This window comes from Conger conger, chromosome 15 (assembly GCF_963514075.1).
Source record: "Conger conger chromosome 15, fConCon1.1, whole genome shotgun sequence".
In the NCBI taxonomy this organism is placed as follows: Eukaryota; Metazoa; Chordata; class Actinopteri; order Anguilliformes; family Congridae; genus Conger; species Conger conger.
Window position 1 is genome coordinate 28957548 of NC_083774.1, and position 16066 is coordinate 28973613.

Here is a 16066-nt window from a genome sequence, read left to right on the forward strand (position 1 = left end):
GGGAACCTCCACAGTCTCTGAATGGTTAAGTGTGGCGTGGCAGATGATCATTTTTATGACGTGGGGAGCGGTTAGCGGTAGTGGGGTACAGGGGTACTTACTCCGAAAGCATGTCCACAGTTCGCTGTGTGGCCTTCGTCTTCTTGTGCTGGGGACCAAGGAGCAGCTTCTGAATCTCAAGGCACTGAAGGGGTTATGGGTGGGGGTGTGGGCACAAACAAAACAGAACAGTACGTCACAAAATAAACCGTACTAGGGACATGGGAGGATTCCGCACGGCTGGCTTTAAAGGGGTCCTGGATCTGATCTCGCTGTACTACCCGAGGCCTGGCAGCTGGCCACCCACCGTTTTGGTGGCCTGAAGATCTGAAAGAGGTCTATCTCCAGCTGTGGGGCACCATCATGGGGCACACTGGGCCACAGGGTGCTGATCCGGATTGAGTCAGGACAGGAAGCAGGGCACTACCACGCTGGGCCAGATTTAAAAACAAGGTACAAACGAGGTAAGAGCCAACAACTCCCCCTGCTCTGATAGGGCAGGAGAGCGGGGAGGGTGTGGTGTCCCAACGCGCCAATGTGCGACCCACAGGAGTAGGTTTGATTTACAGACGGGAAGCATCGGACACAGAAGCCCTTTGGCATATGAGCATCAAAACAAGTCAAAACCTCCCCCAGAAGGGACTTCATGTCCACAAATAAACCCCCTCGTCCCAAAGCAGCCTGCTGACCACGTTCCCCTCCCTCAGCCCGTTAATTCCGGAAAGATCTGAGGCCGTTTTCAGGGAGGCAAAATTACTCATTCATCATGCGGCATGGGAGCATAATCAAAAGGCCGACTGCCATTTGCAAACGAACCTCCCTCCCTGTAAAATTGCAGCTACAATTACACCGCTTTTTTCAATTTAATTTAGTTCATGTCATTTTGTATAGTGTCTACAGGTGGAAAAATCCATGTTCAGAAAGTAAAAGTCCAATTCCTCTGCCGGGAGGTACAACTAATTGGTGAAATCAGTTGGCCGAGTTAATGGGTGGAAGAAACACATGGCAGGACTTCTACCTTCTGACCCCTGGACTTTGCACCTCAGATTGTTTACCTTTCCTAAAAAACGAGTGAAAACAATTCCCCAAACGTGTGGCACTCGTGTTAAGTCACTGTTTACAGAACTCATTCAGTACGGGTCCCCTGCTCAAACAATGGTCGGACGTGGCGGCACGCTGATAACCGGGCTTAGGAACATGTGCTGCTGATCCTCATCTTCCTCGCTCCGTGCCAGGGGTGGTGACGCAATGGCAGCTTGTTCAGAGCAGCGGGGCCCCACAGCTTTCATGTTTCTTTTGTGTTTTGGTGTTATTCGCCCCGCTAGACTGTTCTTTTAATCTCCTTTTTGTTCTCCCCACCTTAATTCCGAATGCCCAATTATATTTTCGCACCCCATCCAAAATCTGAAATGCCGGAAAGTACGCTTCGTATTTCGCAGCCAGCCCTTGATTTCCTTTCTCGCTGTAGCCCGCCAGCTTAGCTGCGCAGTCATCGTGTCAGAGGTGTATGCCACGCGCACCTGGCGCAGGCAGACTGCAGGCGCCCGATTGGCTGGAGAACTCACAATCATGTGAAAGACGGGCGCCACAGACTGCAGCCGTCACTCCCACCAGCCAACTGTGCAGCTCAAACTCTGAGACCGGATGCACCTCCCCGGGGCCCAGCCACTTTTAATCACCTTTAATCTCCCCAAACTTCCTGTACCAACAGTGGCCCCTCACCCCCCTATCCGCCCGTCTCCCCGACAACACGTCGGGGGGCTTGCTCCGATTCGTCCGTTTAGAGCTCTCCCCTCGGACAGCTGTTGTCATGCTCACGGCCCAAACAACCTGATCCTGCTTGGTGTCCGACGGGAGTAATTCGGGAAGGTCGCTGGCTCCGGGCAGTTTGGAGCGTGGGAGCTGTGACTCAGTCAGGGGGCGCGCTGAACACCCCCCATCCCCCCACCGCCCGGTGCTCCCGACCCCGCCCTCAGCTCAGAAACAATAACACGGCTTCTTAGCAACAAGCCTCATAAGATTACAGCGGCGTTATTACTGGTATCCAAGAGCCTCTCACCGCAGTGATATTTAAGTTTGAGGGTGTGCCCGCTCCCCCCACCACAGAAATGATCTGCTCAAAGGGCAAAGGCAGAATGAAGATGGATGCTGACATGTTGTGGAGTGGGATTCTGACACGTCGGTGTCTGTTGTGGAAGGAAACTTATTGGCCGGCTGACTTTCTTTGGGGTGGCCCTGCTTATCCGTTTTTCTCACAGGCCACAACGTTACTAAAGCAACGGCCAGGCTCAATCACCCCCAGCCTTGCAACTGCGGTATATTTATTTGGGCCTATTCCTAACAGAAACCTTTACAACGGTCCTTTTTTCCTCCGGGCTTTGATAAATAAACAAAGAGGTACATGTCCTATTCAGTTCAGTCTTAGTCAAAGCTTAACGATGACTAAGATTCAGTTCAAAACAAGGAGAGTCCGTTTGCTTCTATTAAGAGATTAGGACATGAGGACATTGTTTTTAAATCAAGCCAGACATTCTCGTTCAAAGACTATAGGCACTTTTTAGAAACGACATAATGCCCAACACTGGTAATAGAATACATGTGCAATGCATCGCCTCTATGAAAAAGATAACTTTTTAGTGTAAAAATAGTCAGCACGTTCCGTGCCTACAAAGTTGTCTTCTAATGAGGACACGGTGTAATCTCATCATAATTGGGGTCGGCTTCTATAATTGGCAGCTATCGGTGAAGTCTCTATCTCAGCCGGAACAGCAGGGCTGCTTCTGCGTGTTCCCAAAAAAGAACACTACGCCTCTCTGTGATAGAGTACCCAGTCACAGCCTGTAATTACACCTGGGCTTTCCGAGCCGGCAGAAATAACAACGGGATGAACGTTTATTCCCCAAAAGAAAACGGACACGCTGCTCTCCTCTGGTATTTTTGCTTTGCCGAGACACAGAACAGTAACAGATAAAGAAAGGAAAGTATTACTACTGTCATGGTAGGCCCAGTCCTGCCCCACAGCTGGCCGACTCTGACCGCGGTAAGGGCGTGGCAGCCTGCCTTACCTTGCTCATACTCTTGTGGGCCCGCCTCATGTCCCCCTGGGTCATCTCCACTCCTCCAATCAGCTGCAGGGTGTCGGCCACCTCCTCGCTCAGATCGCCGAACACGCTCCTCTTCGGAGCCAGGGACTCCCTCTGGATTCTAACTGCATTCTGTGAGCACAGAGGGAGGTCAGGGGTCAAGCTTAAGTTGTTTTTTCCCCCACACTTACACCGTTGGCCAAATCGGTAAGAAATGTGCCTTCCCAAGCTAAATTGAAACTGGATATGGCAACGTTTACCTGCGACCTCAAATGCAAATGACTGAAACGTATTATTCATCTGGTATCACTAAGCTTTGTGGGGGGAAAAAAAGTGAATTGCATTATTCAATGCACCGTTGTTGAGTAGTAATCAATCTAAAGAAGTCACACACACAATGCCAGCTACGAAATGGCATGAACACACACACACACACACGCAAAAACCCCCGAACGTGAGCCTCCAACCACACATCCAACCCCGCAGACTCGCACGCACGGATGCACATCCACTGGCGATGTCTATTTTTAGCAGAGCTGGCGCAGATTCGTCAAAAGGAAATCTGTGAAAACGAGCGCCTGCTGTTCCTGCCCCGTTATGCAAGGCTCGTCTGGCGTAGTTAACGCCGCCGCATCTCCAGGCTGCTGCAGAGAGCACGCACACAGCAGAGGGAGAAGCCAGCTCTGTGTTAGAGATGCATACAGAGCAGTCCGTAAGTATTTGGACAGTCACATATTTTTTGGTGTTTTCGCTCTGTACTCCAGCAAACCAACGATTGAAGTAAATCAATTTTATTTCATTTGAGGGTTTTTGCATCCATTTTGGGTGGAATTGCAGCCCCCTGTCGACATAGTAATTTTATGGGATCAAAGGTAATTTTAGTCATTTTAGTAATAGAGTAGACCAAAAGCCTGCTTTATTACTGCCCCCCATACCTGATATTATTCTTATATATACCCTTTGAGTTTTGACACACGTACTGCAATATAGACAGTATTCACAACCCTTGTGTCACGATACGCCCTGTATCGTGACCGTCGTGTCTCTCACCTCTTGCTGGCCGATCAGCAGGAGCAGGTGGCTGAGGTCGTCCTGGACGGACAGGGTCAGAGCGTCCTGCGTACCCACGATCCTCGAGTACGCCGCCAGGCTCTCCTCAAAGAAGCGCAGGGCGCTGTCTGCACCAGGCACAGTCACAAGAGCGGAGTCACAGTCACAGAGTCAATCTCGCCTGTCTACAAGGCACAGTCACAGCACAGCTTTAATTGACCATGAATATCACCTACGCCAGACAGGAAGAGCATCAGGACTACTGCGGCAGATACTGCCAGCGTTCTATCTGTCTTTGTTGTTGTTTTTGTTGTATCTTCATGTATTATTATTGCAGTACTGTGGATTTTATTTTTTTTGTTTGTTTTTTCCTCACTGTTTTTATTTTTGACATATATAGTAATTAGAAATTGTACAGCACTTTGGTTGACGGTAGTCATTTTAAATGTGCTTTATAAATAAATGTGAGGACTTCAGTCTCACTTACCGACAGAGAGATTTGAGTCCCCATTGTTACTGCCCCACACACAGTGGAAAAGGTACCCATTTCACTAGAAGGGGATATTCTGCACTGTGGTAGATTCCTGTAGCTACAGCTTGGCTAGTATTCATAGAGCATCTCAGAGTAGCTTAACCACTACACTACAGGCCGCCCTACACCAATGACCAATTACCAGGGAGAAAATAAAACCAGGGCCAAACTTGAATTGGAGGAGCCTGATCCTAGAACAGCTCTTATACATAACCCTTTCAGTCCCAAGCCCAATATGAATTGGCTCCACCCAAATCTCAATTGATGGTTTTAATAGGGGCTGAAAACAATAATATAGCAGTCATTTTGACTGGTTCAAAAGGTTGAGAGTGTACTCTTGGGATTTTATGGTAGTTACACTTCAGTGCCTTATGGGTTAACTTAAGCACTGAAAGGGATAAGTTAAACTCTTATGAATGTGGTCCTGTTCTGAAAGTGAGGGGCACCAGTCCTCGGGCGGGGCACTCACCCTTGTGGCCAGGCTCACGCAGGGTGGAGTGCGCCAGGGCCAGGCTGTGGGCGATACGGGCCTCCTCCAAGCCTCCAGGGTCCCGACTCTGAGCCAATGAGTGAGCCTGTGAGGAAGAGTCCCGCCCCCCATCCCCAGAATTAGACTCAATGGCTCATGTTTCAGCTCCTTCTTTGTTCCTTCCGTCCTTTCCTCACACTTTGCTCTGGAGGAGGCAAGGAAAGGAAGCGAGAGAAGGACAAGAGGATGGGGGAACCGAGAAAATGTGAATTTCGCCAAATGGAACGTTCTTGCTCCTTTAAACATCAGTTTAAATTCACGTCGGTTACAGACGTGGCAGGTGCGCGGGAGTGGGGCGAGGTCGATCCACAGGTCGATCATTAATACCTCACACATTCAAAAAAAATCATTTCATACGATTTTTAGAATCCTATTGTTATTTCAAAAAAAGTCTTTGGAAACCTCCCAGATCTAGCTCCTTCAACGAGCATTTAACGGATTGGATTGTCCTTAAAGATGAAGGACCTCAATCGACTTCTGGGTCAGGCCAGGAATAAGGAGACAAGGAAGGGTAAAACAAGCGACTGTAATGAGCCCCAGGAGCTGAGCGTTCAGCTGCTGCCTGCATCACATGCTCGGGGAAACACCGGCTCTTTCCCCTAACCTCACTGCAGGGACTGAGCAACATGACACGGCATTATTTACTGGCTCCCACAGCCTCTTATCTTTCCATTATTCATTATTCATCAACCATTTGTCGACTCTGCTGTCTCTATCTCTTAAGTTCAACTCGGGGGGCCTTCGCTCGATGGTAGAATAGCAGCGCCTCGCCTCGGATTTAAACCCCTAACCCAGTATTTACGAATCAACTTTCCCCAACCTTCCCCCCCCCCCCCAGCCCCAACCCTTTCCCCACGGTGCGGCAAGTCGGGCAGTTCCGTGCCTGTTGCAGGTGCCGTATGGCTTTGTCCAGCCGGCCCTCTGCCTGTTCGATGGCGGCCATGTCCCTGTAGACGGCGCAGGTCTCGGCGGTCCCCAGACGGCGCTCTGCCAGCCGCAGGGCCCTCTTACACTGGCACAGCGCCACCTCTGGCCGCCCCTGGCGCTGACACAGCCTATGAGACACCACAGTGAGAGACACGTCCGCCATGAGACACCTGGCTTTACACACCTGCTATTAAGACACCTACCTATAACGTAGACACCCTTATATACTGAGGTTACGCTCACACATACATTAAAACTAATAATCTCTTCCGTAAGCACAGCTCATTTTAGTTCTTTTCGGTCTAGTGAGGAATAAGTTCAATTTGAGACCACCATTTTGTTTAATCCTTTGTTTAACCAGGGGAGGTCCATTGAGAACGTGTTTATCTTTTGCAAGGACACCCCGGGAGAAATGCCAGGGAACAGAGCTAGAGACAAATGCACAGGGGTAAAGCCTCTGGAACAGTTTTTTGGATTAAAGCCCTTGCTTAGCTCTACAGTGGCCAGTCAACACTATACCTCTAGTCTACCCCGACACCATTCTTTTTTGGCACTGACAAAGATGAGAATGACCTCTACAGAACAATAAAAATAATGGTGATAAACACGATTCGATAACGACAATTCAAGTTTGACCACGGAGCTACTTACAGATTCTTTAAGGCTAGGTTACAGTTAGGCTATATATGGTCGTTGCTACTGGCGATTCTCATATTTGATGGTAGGTTGCAATGACTTTTAGCTATACTAGAGTGAAGGAAGTATTGTTGTCATCATTAACATCATTGTACCCATCATTACATTCATCACTGCGTTGAACTTTGACCCCATTGCTGGCTCAAATATCATGACAGTAGTATTATACAACATTCCAATTTCCAGTAATTATCTTTAGTGTATACAGTGGTGTGCAAAAATGTTTTAACTTTGTACCATTTAGAGGTCAGGTTTGCTTTTGTTCACCAAGATATTAATTGTAAAAGGCTTTTTGACAAGGGGGTGCCCACATTTTTGCATATGACAGTAGTCATCAACTATCCTAATCTGAAAGTAAAATGGAATTTCTTGAGAGGTTGATAAACACAATTGCGATGTTTCCGTGCCTTGTATACTGCCGACTGCAAAGATGCCATTAAGGACTCCAGTTTTCGCAATGCGTTCATATCGGTTACATAAACTCATTTTCAGAGTCGGAATTCAATCTCAAAGTCGAGCGATAATGGAGCGTTGTTGACAACGTGGCGATACCCATCGGCCGGTGATACACGGGCTGACTGTAAACCGACCTTCACGCCGACCTCGCCCCCCCCCTTCGGGGCTAAAAGGCGCTGACTGTATCGGGCGTGTCATCACAGCGAAGAAGAAAGCCCTTTTCTCAGTCCTTCTCAGCCGGCGGCCCACAGACCCCCCCTCCCCCCCCCTCCGCTGAGGGATTTGTGCCGCCTAATGGACGACAAATTGAATTCCGCCCCCGCCCGACACAGAGCGGCTTCATTAGAGAGCGTCTGGCCCATTTCACAATCAGGGCTAATGGAACACCCACCGCCAGGCCGAGCTGGCTCACACACTGCAGGCAGGAGCCTGGCTACTCCGCCGTGTCTCCGTGATGAACGCGGGCGAGGTGTCCGTTTCCAGCTCTGGTGCCGTACATCATACTTGTATTTTCATCAGAACCACGGCGTAGCTGGAAGGGGCATTGTGGGTATTGGCGGACAGACAGCCTAAAGCCTGCAACTCCATCATGATGCGAAGCCCTGGAACTCCACCCTGTTTAATGCGTCAGCCTCAACTCAGGTCACATGACACTCTCTCTCTCACTCTCTCTCTTTTTCTATGTGTCTTTTTCTATGTGTGTTTTCAGCCAGGCTTATGGAGTAGTTGTGTCCACTTCGCTGCATTGTAGAAAAGCAGTGGTTCACCCTAAACACATCTATGTATAAGTGAGTGCTGACCATCAGAAAAAGATGGGATGGAAAGCGTAGAATATGTCAATTTCGGATTATTACTAAAATTGGACATTTTCAAATGTAGCAAGTGAACACAAAGTTATTTTAATCTTAACGTTTTACATTTTTGCTGCGTTGACCTTATCCATTACTGACCCACTGCATTTAGCATACCATGTTCAAAGTATTTGCTTAAAGGCAAGCTTTAGCTGTAGGCGAACTACAGTTGAACTATAGTTGAACTACAATTGGCAGCCCAAAGGACAGCCAAAACTTCAAACAGACATGCTTGAACATGCCCCATCCGGAGGGAGCAGAGGACAGCACATTTACGGATCTATGCCCATGATGAAACTAAATCACACATCTGCATTGTTCCCCATTGGCACCTGATATCTAATGAGATCAAATGTTCATCTGCGTGTGTCAGACTTGTTGACTTGTTCAACATGTAACTGAGAAACCTGCACATCAGCACAAACTTGCTCATGGTTAATTCTTAAAACTGTTATAATCTAGGAGGGTAGGATTCATAGCGCAATTATTGACAATCTTTTTCAAAAACAACCATCGCGTTCATAGCTATGACTTGAAGACACAATCTTAACTTCATGCGCAGCAGACACCTTTATACTGAGTGAGCGACGAGACTTTTACTAGATTTGACTAGACTTGCTTGACTATGGGGTACAGCAACACCGCGTGGGAACGGAGTCAGATCCAGCTCCTTAACCACTAGACCATACTTCACTACCTTTCTGACTACACTTATGGGGCAATGCAGTTCTAAAAAGAAAAATGTCCACCATCCTCATCGTTCAGTAAACCCAAAGCAGAAAATAAACACCTCCTCCAAGAGTTGCATCTCAAACCTCTCCCCCTCAATGAAACACAGCTGCAGTGGTCCTTAGTAACCAGTAAAACATGGCTTCTGTATGCTTGCAGAAGAATGGAGTATTCTGGAACCACACAATCTACGAGGCCTCTTCTGACCAGTGCCAACACTGAAAGCCAGCTGTCAGGCTCCATGCCCGTCGATGAGGTAGAGGAAGTTTCCATCTGGACTTGCACCTGCTTTCTGACGGCTTCATTGTCCTGTAATGTGCGTTGTTTTCCCACCGGACCCAAAGGATTACCCCCCTCGCCACTCCAAGCTACCGTAACCTCAACTGCCAAACAAAGGGCGCAGAGTTAATTAGATTTCCACTACGGCTCACTGCTGGCCATTTCATTCTGTTTTTCCTAAAGAGCAAACAAACCACCTGTGGGGGGACCAGCACAAATGTAACAATGGTCATGTTTGGTTTCTTTTCTCATTGCTTTGTGTTCAATCTGCTTTACTTTTTTATTTTTGGACTTTTATCTCTTTGTCTCAAATTTGGAAAGGCAAAGCAGCCTAAAAGTGCTCTTAGTGCTCTTAGTGCTTGCTAAGTCGTGATACAGACTAGTATGCACTCAAACATACACCTACATCACTTCCTGTATGCTCTTATGAAATCATATCTGTGTGAGGATGTAAATAGTTTAAACACTGTTCTTTTGCGACCACTTCTTCACAAGGGTAGTTCCATGTCAACTTTTTATGAGATTTGTCATGCAGATTTGGCCATATCAGAAACCCCTGGAACCGAAAATGACACTTGTCTCAGATTGTTAATCTGGGAGATCATCGTCAGCCATTCCGGCTCCTTACACACCATTATGGCTCCTTAAACACCGCAGCTTGTGTTACAGGCCTCAGCCTGGGCAAAACCTCAAAAAACAAACAGATCCATACAGACCCGGGCGGTATCGAGCGTTCCGCGGACGACTCCATCGATCGACTCATTCCGCTTAGCCGCGTCTCTCACAGCCACAGGTATCCCCTGCTATTGGCCTCGTAAAAAAGGAATAAAGGAATAACAGCAAATGACAGATGCTGTCTGCGAATAGGTTCAGTGGGACTACCGATATTTTTCAGAGTCTGATCGAGTAGGTTAAACGGGACGGAATCACCTGTGATGTTCCTTGTAAAAATCAATAACGAGTTTAAAGGAATAACAAAAACTGACAAGACAGTGTCTGCAACATTTTCAGTGTAAGTCAGAATATTTGTCCAATTGATTGCGTAGTTTTAACAGAGGACAACGGAATAGATCACAAAAAAATTCAGAGACCGATCCTCATAAAAGATCTACAGGCATCACCTTCCTCTGTGACTTCTGCTCTGTAGTTCTCACCCTCGACGTTTCTGCATGAATCTTCATTAACGTGTCATCAATTAATCTCACAGCTCCTGGCAGAACTGATTGATGATTCGTGACATTGATCTCAGCGTCGATAATTTGCAGAGACAGCTCAGCTGCAGAAGCCGGGCTGACAGTGAAGGTCTGTAAGGGAACTCATAAAATATGGATGGAGATGCTGAGAGCTTTTTATTCCCGTCACGTCCTGCGAGGAAGAAAGAACGCGAGCAGGAGCCGCCCCGCCCGTGACTCCGCTGCGTGTGCGCAGTGCCGTCGTGTTTACGGCTCGATGCTTCGCAGATACGCCCAGGCTCAGAGGGTCGCCTCGAGCTATCGGCACGATTCACAGACCTGTGCGTCTGCGCCCTGTGTTCCAGCCTGCGCCTTGTGCGTCGTGTCGCGGCTGTGCGTGCTCACGCCTGGTAAGGACTGTGCACTTAACTGGGGTGACATCGGCTCAGGCGGTGAGAGCAGTCGTCTGGTAGTCGGAGGTTTGCCAGTTCGATTCTGCCCTGGGTGTGTCGAAGTGTCCCTGAGCAAGGCGCGTAACCCCTAAACGCTCCTGACGAGCTGGTTGGTGCCTTCAGTTAACTGAGATAACTATATACGGACTGTTCAGTTCACTGAGGTAACTATACATAGACTCTGCATAGGTAACAACCGCTGATTGCAGAAAGGTATATTGCTTTTTATCCACTGTTCCCATATATAATAAGAACCACCAACTGCGTGTTGGTTGGCCTGGACAAACTGCCACTGCTTTTGATTGCTTTGGGTTTATGCATACATTATCTCAATCTAGGGCATGGTTGTCACCCAGTGTGTTGTCAGGGGTGACACACTGCTGACAAGGGATGCCAAGCCTCACAAATGTGTGAGAACACTGACCTTGACTTCATATGAGAAGTATCAGGTTCTGCAAAGCACTCTGAGCACAGATATCATGAGAGGTAAATTGAAGGTGGTTATGGCTGAAATTTGATTTGATGTTCAAACTGTTCATGTGCACCACCTAGAGGTCAACACACATGATATTGCATAACAATGTTGTTTTCTTCAATGTAACTACTTATGGCTGGCAATTTTTTCAAAATATTGTGCCATTCCACTAAAACCTGAAATACATATGATATGTTCTATATACATGCTGCATTTCTGATGTAGTATCTAATAATAATCCCTCCATCTGCGAGCTTCAACCAAAGTACAAGTGGACCAAGTAAATTTGCTGTGCTGGAGGTCCCTCTAGTGGCCAAAGCAGGACTAGCCATTGTTTTATTCCATAACGTTCAACTTTAACCGCCGAAGCTCTGACTTTTCCCCCGGGCCTCATGTTTAAATGGTTCAGTTTTAAATTGACGTGTAAAAAAGTCAGCGTTAATGCCGGGCAGTGCCATTAACTCTGAGTAAGCCTGGCGGAGGATTCCAGCGCACACAGAACTCGACACCGGCGGATAAATGGAGAAGGGCATGCGACACAGACACCGAGCCATTTCAGCTAAATATCAAAGTGCGTCCCGCAAACCAGCTGGCGCGTACGGCCGAGTATCGTTTAAAAGTAACGTAAGAGCCTCCCTAACGCAACGCTGACACCGTTTTAAAAATAGGAGCGAGACTTTAATGCAAGCTTGATTCTCAGCACGGCCGCCACAGCTGCTGTACCTGGACAAGGCGGTGGAGATTTCAAACTCGGTTTTTGCCGTCGTCTCCTCTCCGGCCGCGCCCTCCTGCTGTTGGAGGTCTCCCACGATCCGCTCTGCCGTCTTGAGGCTGGCCTCCGCTTCCTCCAGAGTTGGAGGTTGGGAGTCAAGGATTTTTCTAGATCCGTTTCACTCTTCACTAATAGTACTTGCAGTGAAGTGCAGGTTATGTGGTTGCCCCTTGTATGTATGTCTGTGAGGAAAACACTAGAAACAAGTACGGATGGGACTTTTTGAAATGTGTAGCTTTGAGACAGAGAAGAAAAGGCTAAAACAGGAGTCCTTAATCTTCGAACTGACATTGCAGTCAGGCGCTTGCACTTAATCAACACTAACTTGACATTAAAATGAATCGGTGAGATGAAATGTTTGAAGAGGTCACAGATATCCGGTTGACGGGTTCACGCTCTACTGACCGGGATCTTCAACCAGATGCCTGCCGCAGAGCGAAAAGGTGAAAGTTCCGATGGCTTGTGAGTTTGGCCTTTAGCTCAGCAAGCCAATCATACCTCTCGCTCTACCTTGAAGGCCGCATGGAAAACTGCAGCAGACCTATTCCCTTGTATCACATGACAGGCCTCCCCGTTTCCAGGGCAACGACACGGACACGGAAACCTCCGGAAAAGGATATTCCCCCAGGACCAGGGCGGCCTGTCCTTGCGTGTGGCACACAGAGAGGAGGCACCTCAGTGTTTTGGCCTTCTCCCCGCCCTGCTCTGCGGGCCCGGGGCTGCGGAGGTGCAGGATGTCCTGGGCCTGGACTGAATGCTCCCTGGCCTGCTGTGCCCAGCCTGTGACAACATGGGGGCCGTGAGGGCAGAGCGTCTGCTTATAACTGACACAACAACAACAATGGGCTCCAATTAACCACATGATGGCTGGGGCTACGACCTATCCACTATCAACTAGTGTCAGTGAGTGACACTGTCTTGGTGTTTTGGTGTGTTTTGGTTCAAATTTCAGTGTTGGTTCAGTGTTTTGGTTCAAATCAGCATACGACTGGATGCCATTTTATTATTGCCTTTACTTTGTGTATCACTATTATTTTTTAGGCATGTTAGTCATTCTTCTTAAATTATTTTTCCCATGACAAACCATGCAGCCGGGGCCAGAAAGCGCCAAATTCAGGTCAGTCAGTCAGTCACTCAGGGACAGTTTGCACTGTGCTTCGTCAGATGGCCTCTAGAGGGCATCCCACGGGTCTATGCAGCAACTGCTTGTTTTCATCTGACTTTTATCTTCTTTTTTTCCCCTTTCATAGTACCTTTATCTCATTTTAATGTGCTATAGTATTTGTAGCAGCATATTCCAGCTCCCACCCATTATTGGCTTCATGAAACTCCCTCTCTGTGACGTGATGGTGTAAAACAGGAAGCAGCTCTTGGGTGTACTAAGTGAGTGTGAATGACCGGTGTGACCTCACCTTTAAGCTGCAGGTAGCCCTCTGCCAGTTTGGCGTGCGCCTCTGCCAGCCTCAGGTGCCCCTCCCCATACACCAGCCTCACCAGCGCCAAGCACCGCACCTGCTCCTGGATGGCAGCGTCGACCTGCACAGAGACAGAGCAGGCGTGCGCACAGATGGACTAATTCCAAACTTTGTATCCGAAATTGGTGGAAAGTAAAGTGAAGTGCATTTTAAGTACTACTACTCTGATTTAGGAGTATGGCATATTTTTACGAACATATTTTTTGTACAGGAACCACTGGGTGACAGCTTATCTACCCATCATAAATATTTACAATACTTACATTTATATTATCTGTAGTATAGAAACTATTTATTAACAAATTATATAATTGTATATAATAAGAGCAACATCATATACAAAATTACAATAAACATACAATGCTTACTCAAACAGTTATTGTTGATTGCATTGCCCAATGTTTCAAATGCAGTAGTTGTTATTCAAACATAAAACCTTCTGGTTCGTTTTTATTACTTATAGGTCAAAACGGTCTTAACCGCACTTGTAATCTAACTGTCAAACGACACTGTGTAACCGTTCTGAAAGTTTACCTACCTGTTGGCTTTCCACGAAGGTTTGTGCTTTTCTCTCACTCTCTGCGAGTTTTTCCCGAGGACCCGCCATAGCGGCGGCCACAATCTCCGCAACTCCTCCGTGATGATGAGAACTCAACCCTTTCTCGCTATGCGTTGATCGACCCGAACCTCCGCTGCTGCTTTCGGTGGTTCTGTGAAGCAGAGAGGATTTTGTGAGCTATTTTCCCAATTTCCCAAAGAGCTCGACAGATACGTTGGACATGTATCGATGTGATCTGGATGGGCATGGATAATAACCTAGTCTTGACCCATCCAGAAAATCGTTACAGACATCCCCAAGTTACCCCAATAGCCTAAACGGTCATAATAGTCGTATGAAGCTGTGCCTTAAAACTACTAAACGCGATAAGAATCAATATGACCGTAACAAGTAAACCCAAAAATAAACATCATATAGTAACTTAGCCTAACACAGAGCTTAAGTTCATGTGCAAATCAAAATGCATTTAAAACACTTCAAATTGACATGAATGCACTCACGACTCTCTTCTTCCAGCTAAATTGCTATCTTGATATTTAGACATGTCACTATCCGATAAATGAAAAGATTTCATTTTCGCTTGCAGCAGTATCAATGAAATCGTCCGGGGTTACATTGGTTTCCCCAAGCCCAGTCGTTGCTAAGGGTGTTTGTTTTCTTGCTATCAACTCGGGAATTAGGTATTCCTAACCAATCCAGGTCGTGCTTTTGCGCGTCGCGGTATTTTTAAGCAGCTGTTAGATATCAAGAAGAACCTTTGACCGTATTTCTTTTCGACCGTGCCATGAACACAGGCAAGTGGTCAAAAGAACCAGAATCCTGCAAAGAAAGGCTAGAATCTGTCTCAATACTTCCGTCTTGGGTAAAATAAAAAGCGGTGGATTATGGGTTATGGAGGAGCACATCAGGGATAGCCTCACAGAACTGTAGCCTATGTTTTCTCTGACTACTATACGTGTCCTCCGTTTATACCACAAATACACTGCATATTGCATATGTACGAAGTATACTATTGATTCACTTACATTCGTAGAATTGTCACGGAATATAAATTATTTGCCACAGTCTGATCTTATCTGTTCTTTGATGCAAATAACTATCAATCTCCAGTCCACACTTCAGTCTCAGTCGCTAAAACTTCTCCGGGATATACAAAAAGATGGTGACTGTGGATGCCTCAATTTTCTCAATAGAACGCAACTTTTGACTTGTTAAACAACCGAAACGCATCGCATAAAGAGTGAGGAAAGGATATGGAATTTTGAGCCTTCTTTAAAGAACTACAATAACCAGAGAAATGGGGAAATCTTAGGTGGCGTATGATATGACGTAGGCTACAAACCTGCACTGGACATATGACCGCTGTGCTGAGAAAATACCATTATTCAGTAGCCTAAGTGAAACGGCAGGTGAGAGTTGTAACAGTTTTGAAAGCTTGCCAGCTGGCGAGCTTCTCTACAAACACGGGATGCCATAAGATCACATAACAGGTATTTGAAGTTTGCTTCTTGAATTACTCGGCGATGCCGAATTAGAATAGCGACCAAGCTAAACAAAATGTCTATCAGGGCTGCCCTGTCCATGTCAAGCGCATTCACAAGCCTTAGTATGAAATATATATGTTAGCTTGGTGCTGCAATATATTTTTGCTTCTTTATTAAATTAAATGTTACCAAAAAATGTTATACCTTGCGATGACATTTGTGCCAGAAACGTTTTAGAACTTGTTCTATAGAACAGAAAACCTTGTAATGATGCATGATATGTGGGACCAGATAGTCATACACTATGGAGCAAATAGCAGTATTAGCATGAATAGCATATTAATTAATTAATGCATATACTGATTTTGTGGTTATTTGAAACTTTAGTCTTTGACCAGTAAATAACTGAGGTGATTACATTTCAAAGTCTGCTCTACACAATCTCATATACACGTTGCACACGTAGGCTACATGCTGTTATGCAAGATAGCTATTCAACTACTTTT

General features: G+C 46.7%; 2 protein-coding genes across 2 annotated transcripts in view; one reads left to right on the plus strand and one right to left on the minus strand.

The window, feature by feature from the left end:
* The window catches only part of ttc23 (tetratricopeptide repeat domain 23), a 16457-nt gene extending 1549 nt beyond the window's left edge, over positions 1-14908 (minus strand). The window contains exons 1-10 of the mRNA XM_061221149.1: positions 14577-14908; positions 14056-14227; positions 13455-13578; positions 12663-12822; positions 11994-12122; positions 6117-6288; positions 5174-5279; positions 4173-4300; positions 3105-3254; positions 102-184 (exon numbers count right to left, since the gene is read on the minus strand). Of these exons, the coding sequence (XP_061077133.1) occupies positions 102-184; positions 3105-3254; positions 4173-4300; positions 5174-5279; positions 6117-6288; positions 11994-12122; positions 12663-12822; positions 13455-13578; positions 14056-14227; positions 14577-14650 (1298 nt within the window). The 5' untranslated portion in view covers positions 14651-14908. The remainder of the gene's footprint in view (positions 1-101; positions 185-3104; positions 3255-4172; positions 4301-5173; positions 5280-6116; positions 6289-11993; positions 12123-12662; positions 12823-13454; positions 13579-14055; positions 14228-14576) is intronic.
* Positions 14909-14956: 48 nt separating this feature from the next.
* The window catches only part of LOC133111018 (leucine-rich repeat-containing protein 28-like), a 28486-nt gene continuing 27376 nt past the window's right edge, over positions 14957-16066 (plus strand). The window contains exon 1 of the mRNA XM_061221150.1: positions 14957-15566. The gene's annotated coding sequence lies outside the window, so the exon portion shown is untranslated. The remainder of the gene's footprint in view (positions 15567-16066) is intronic.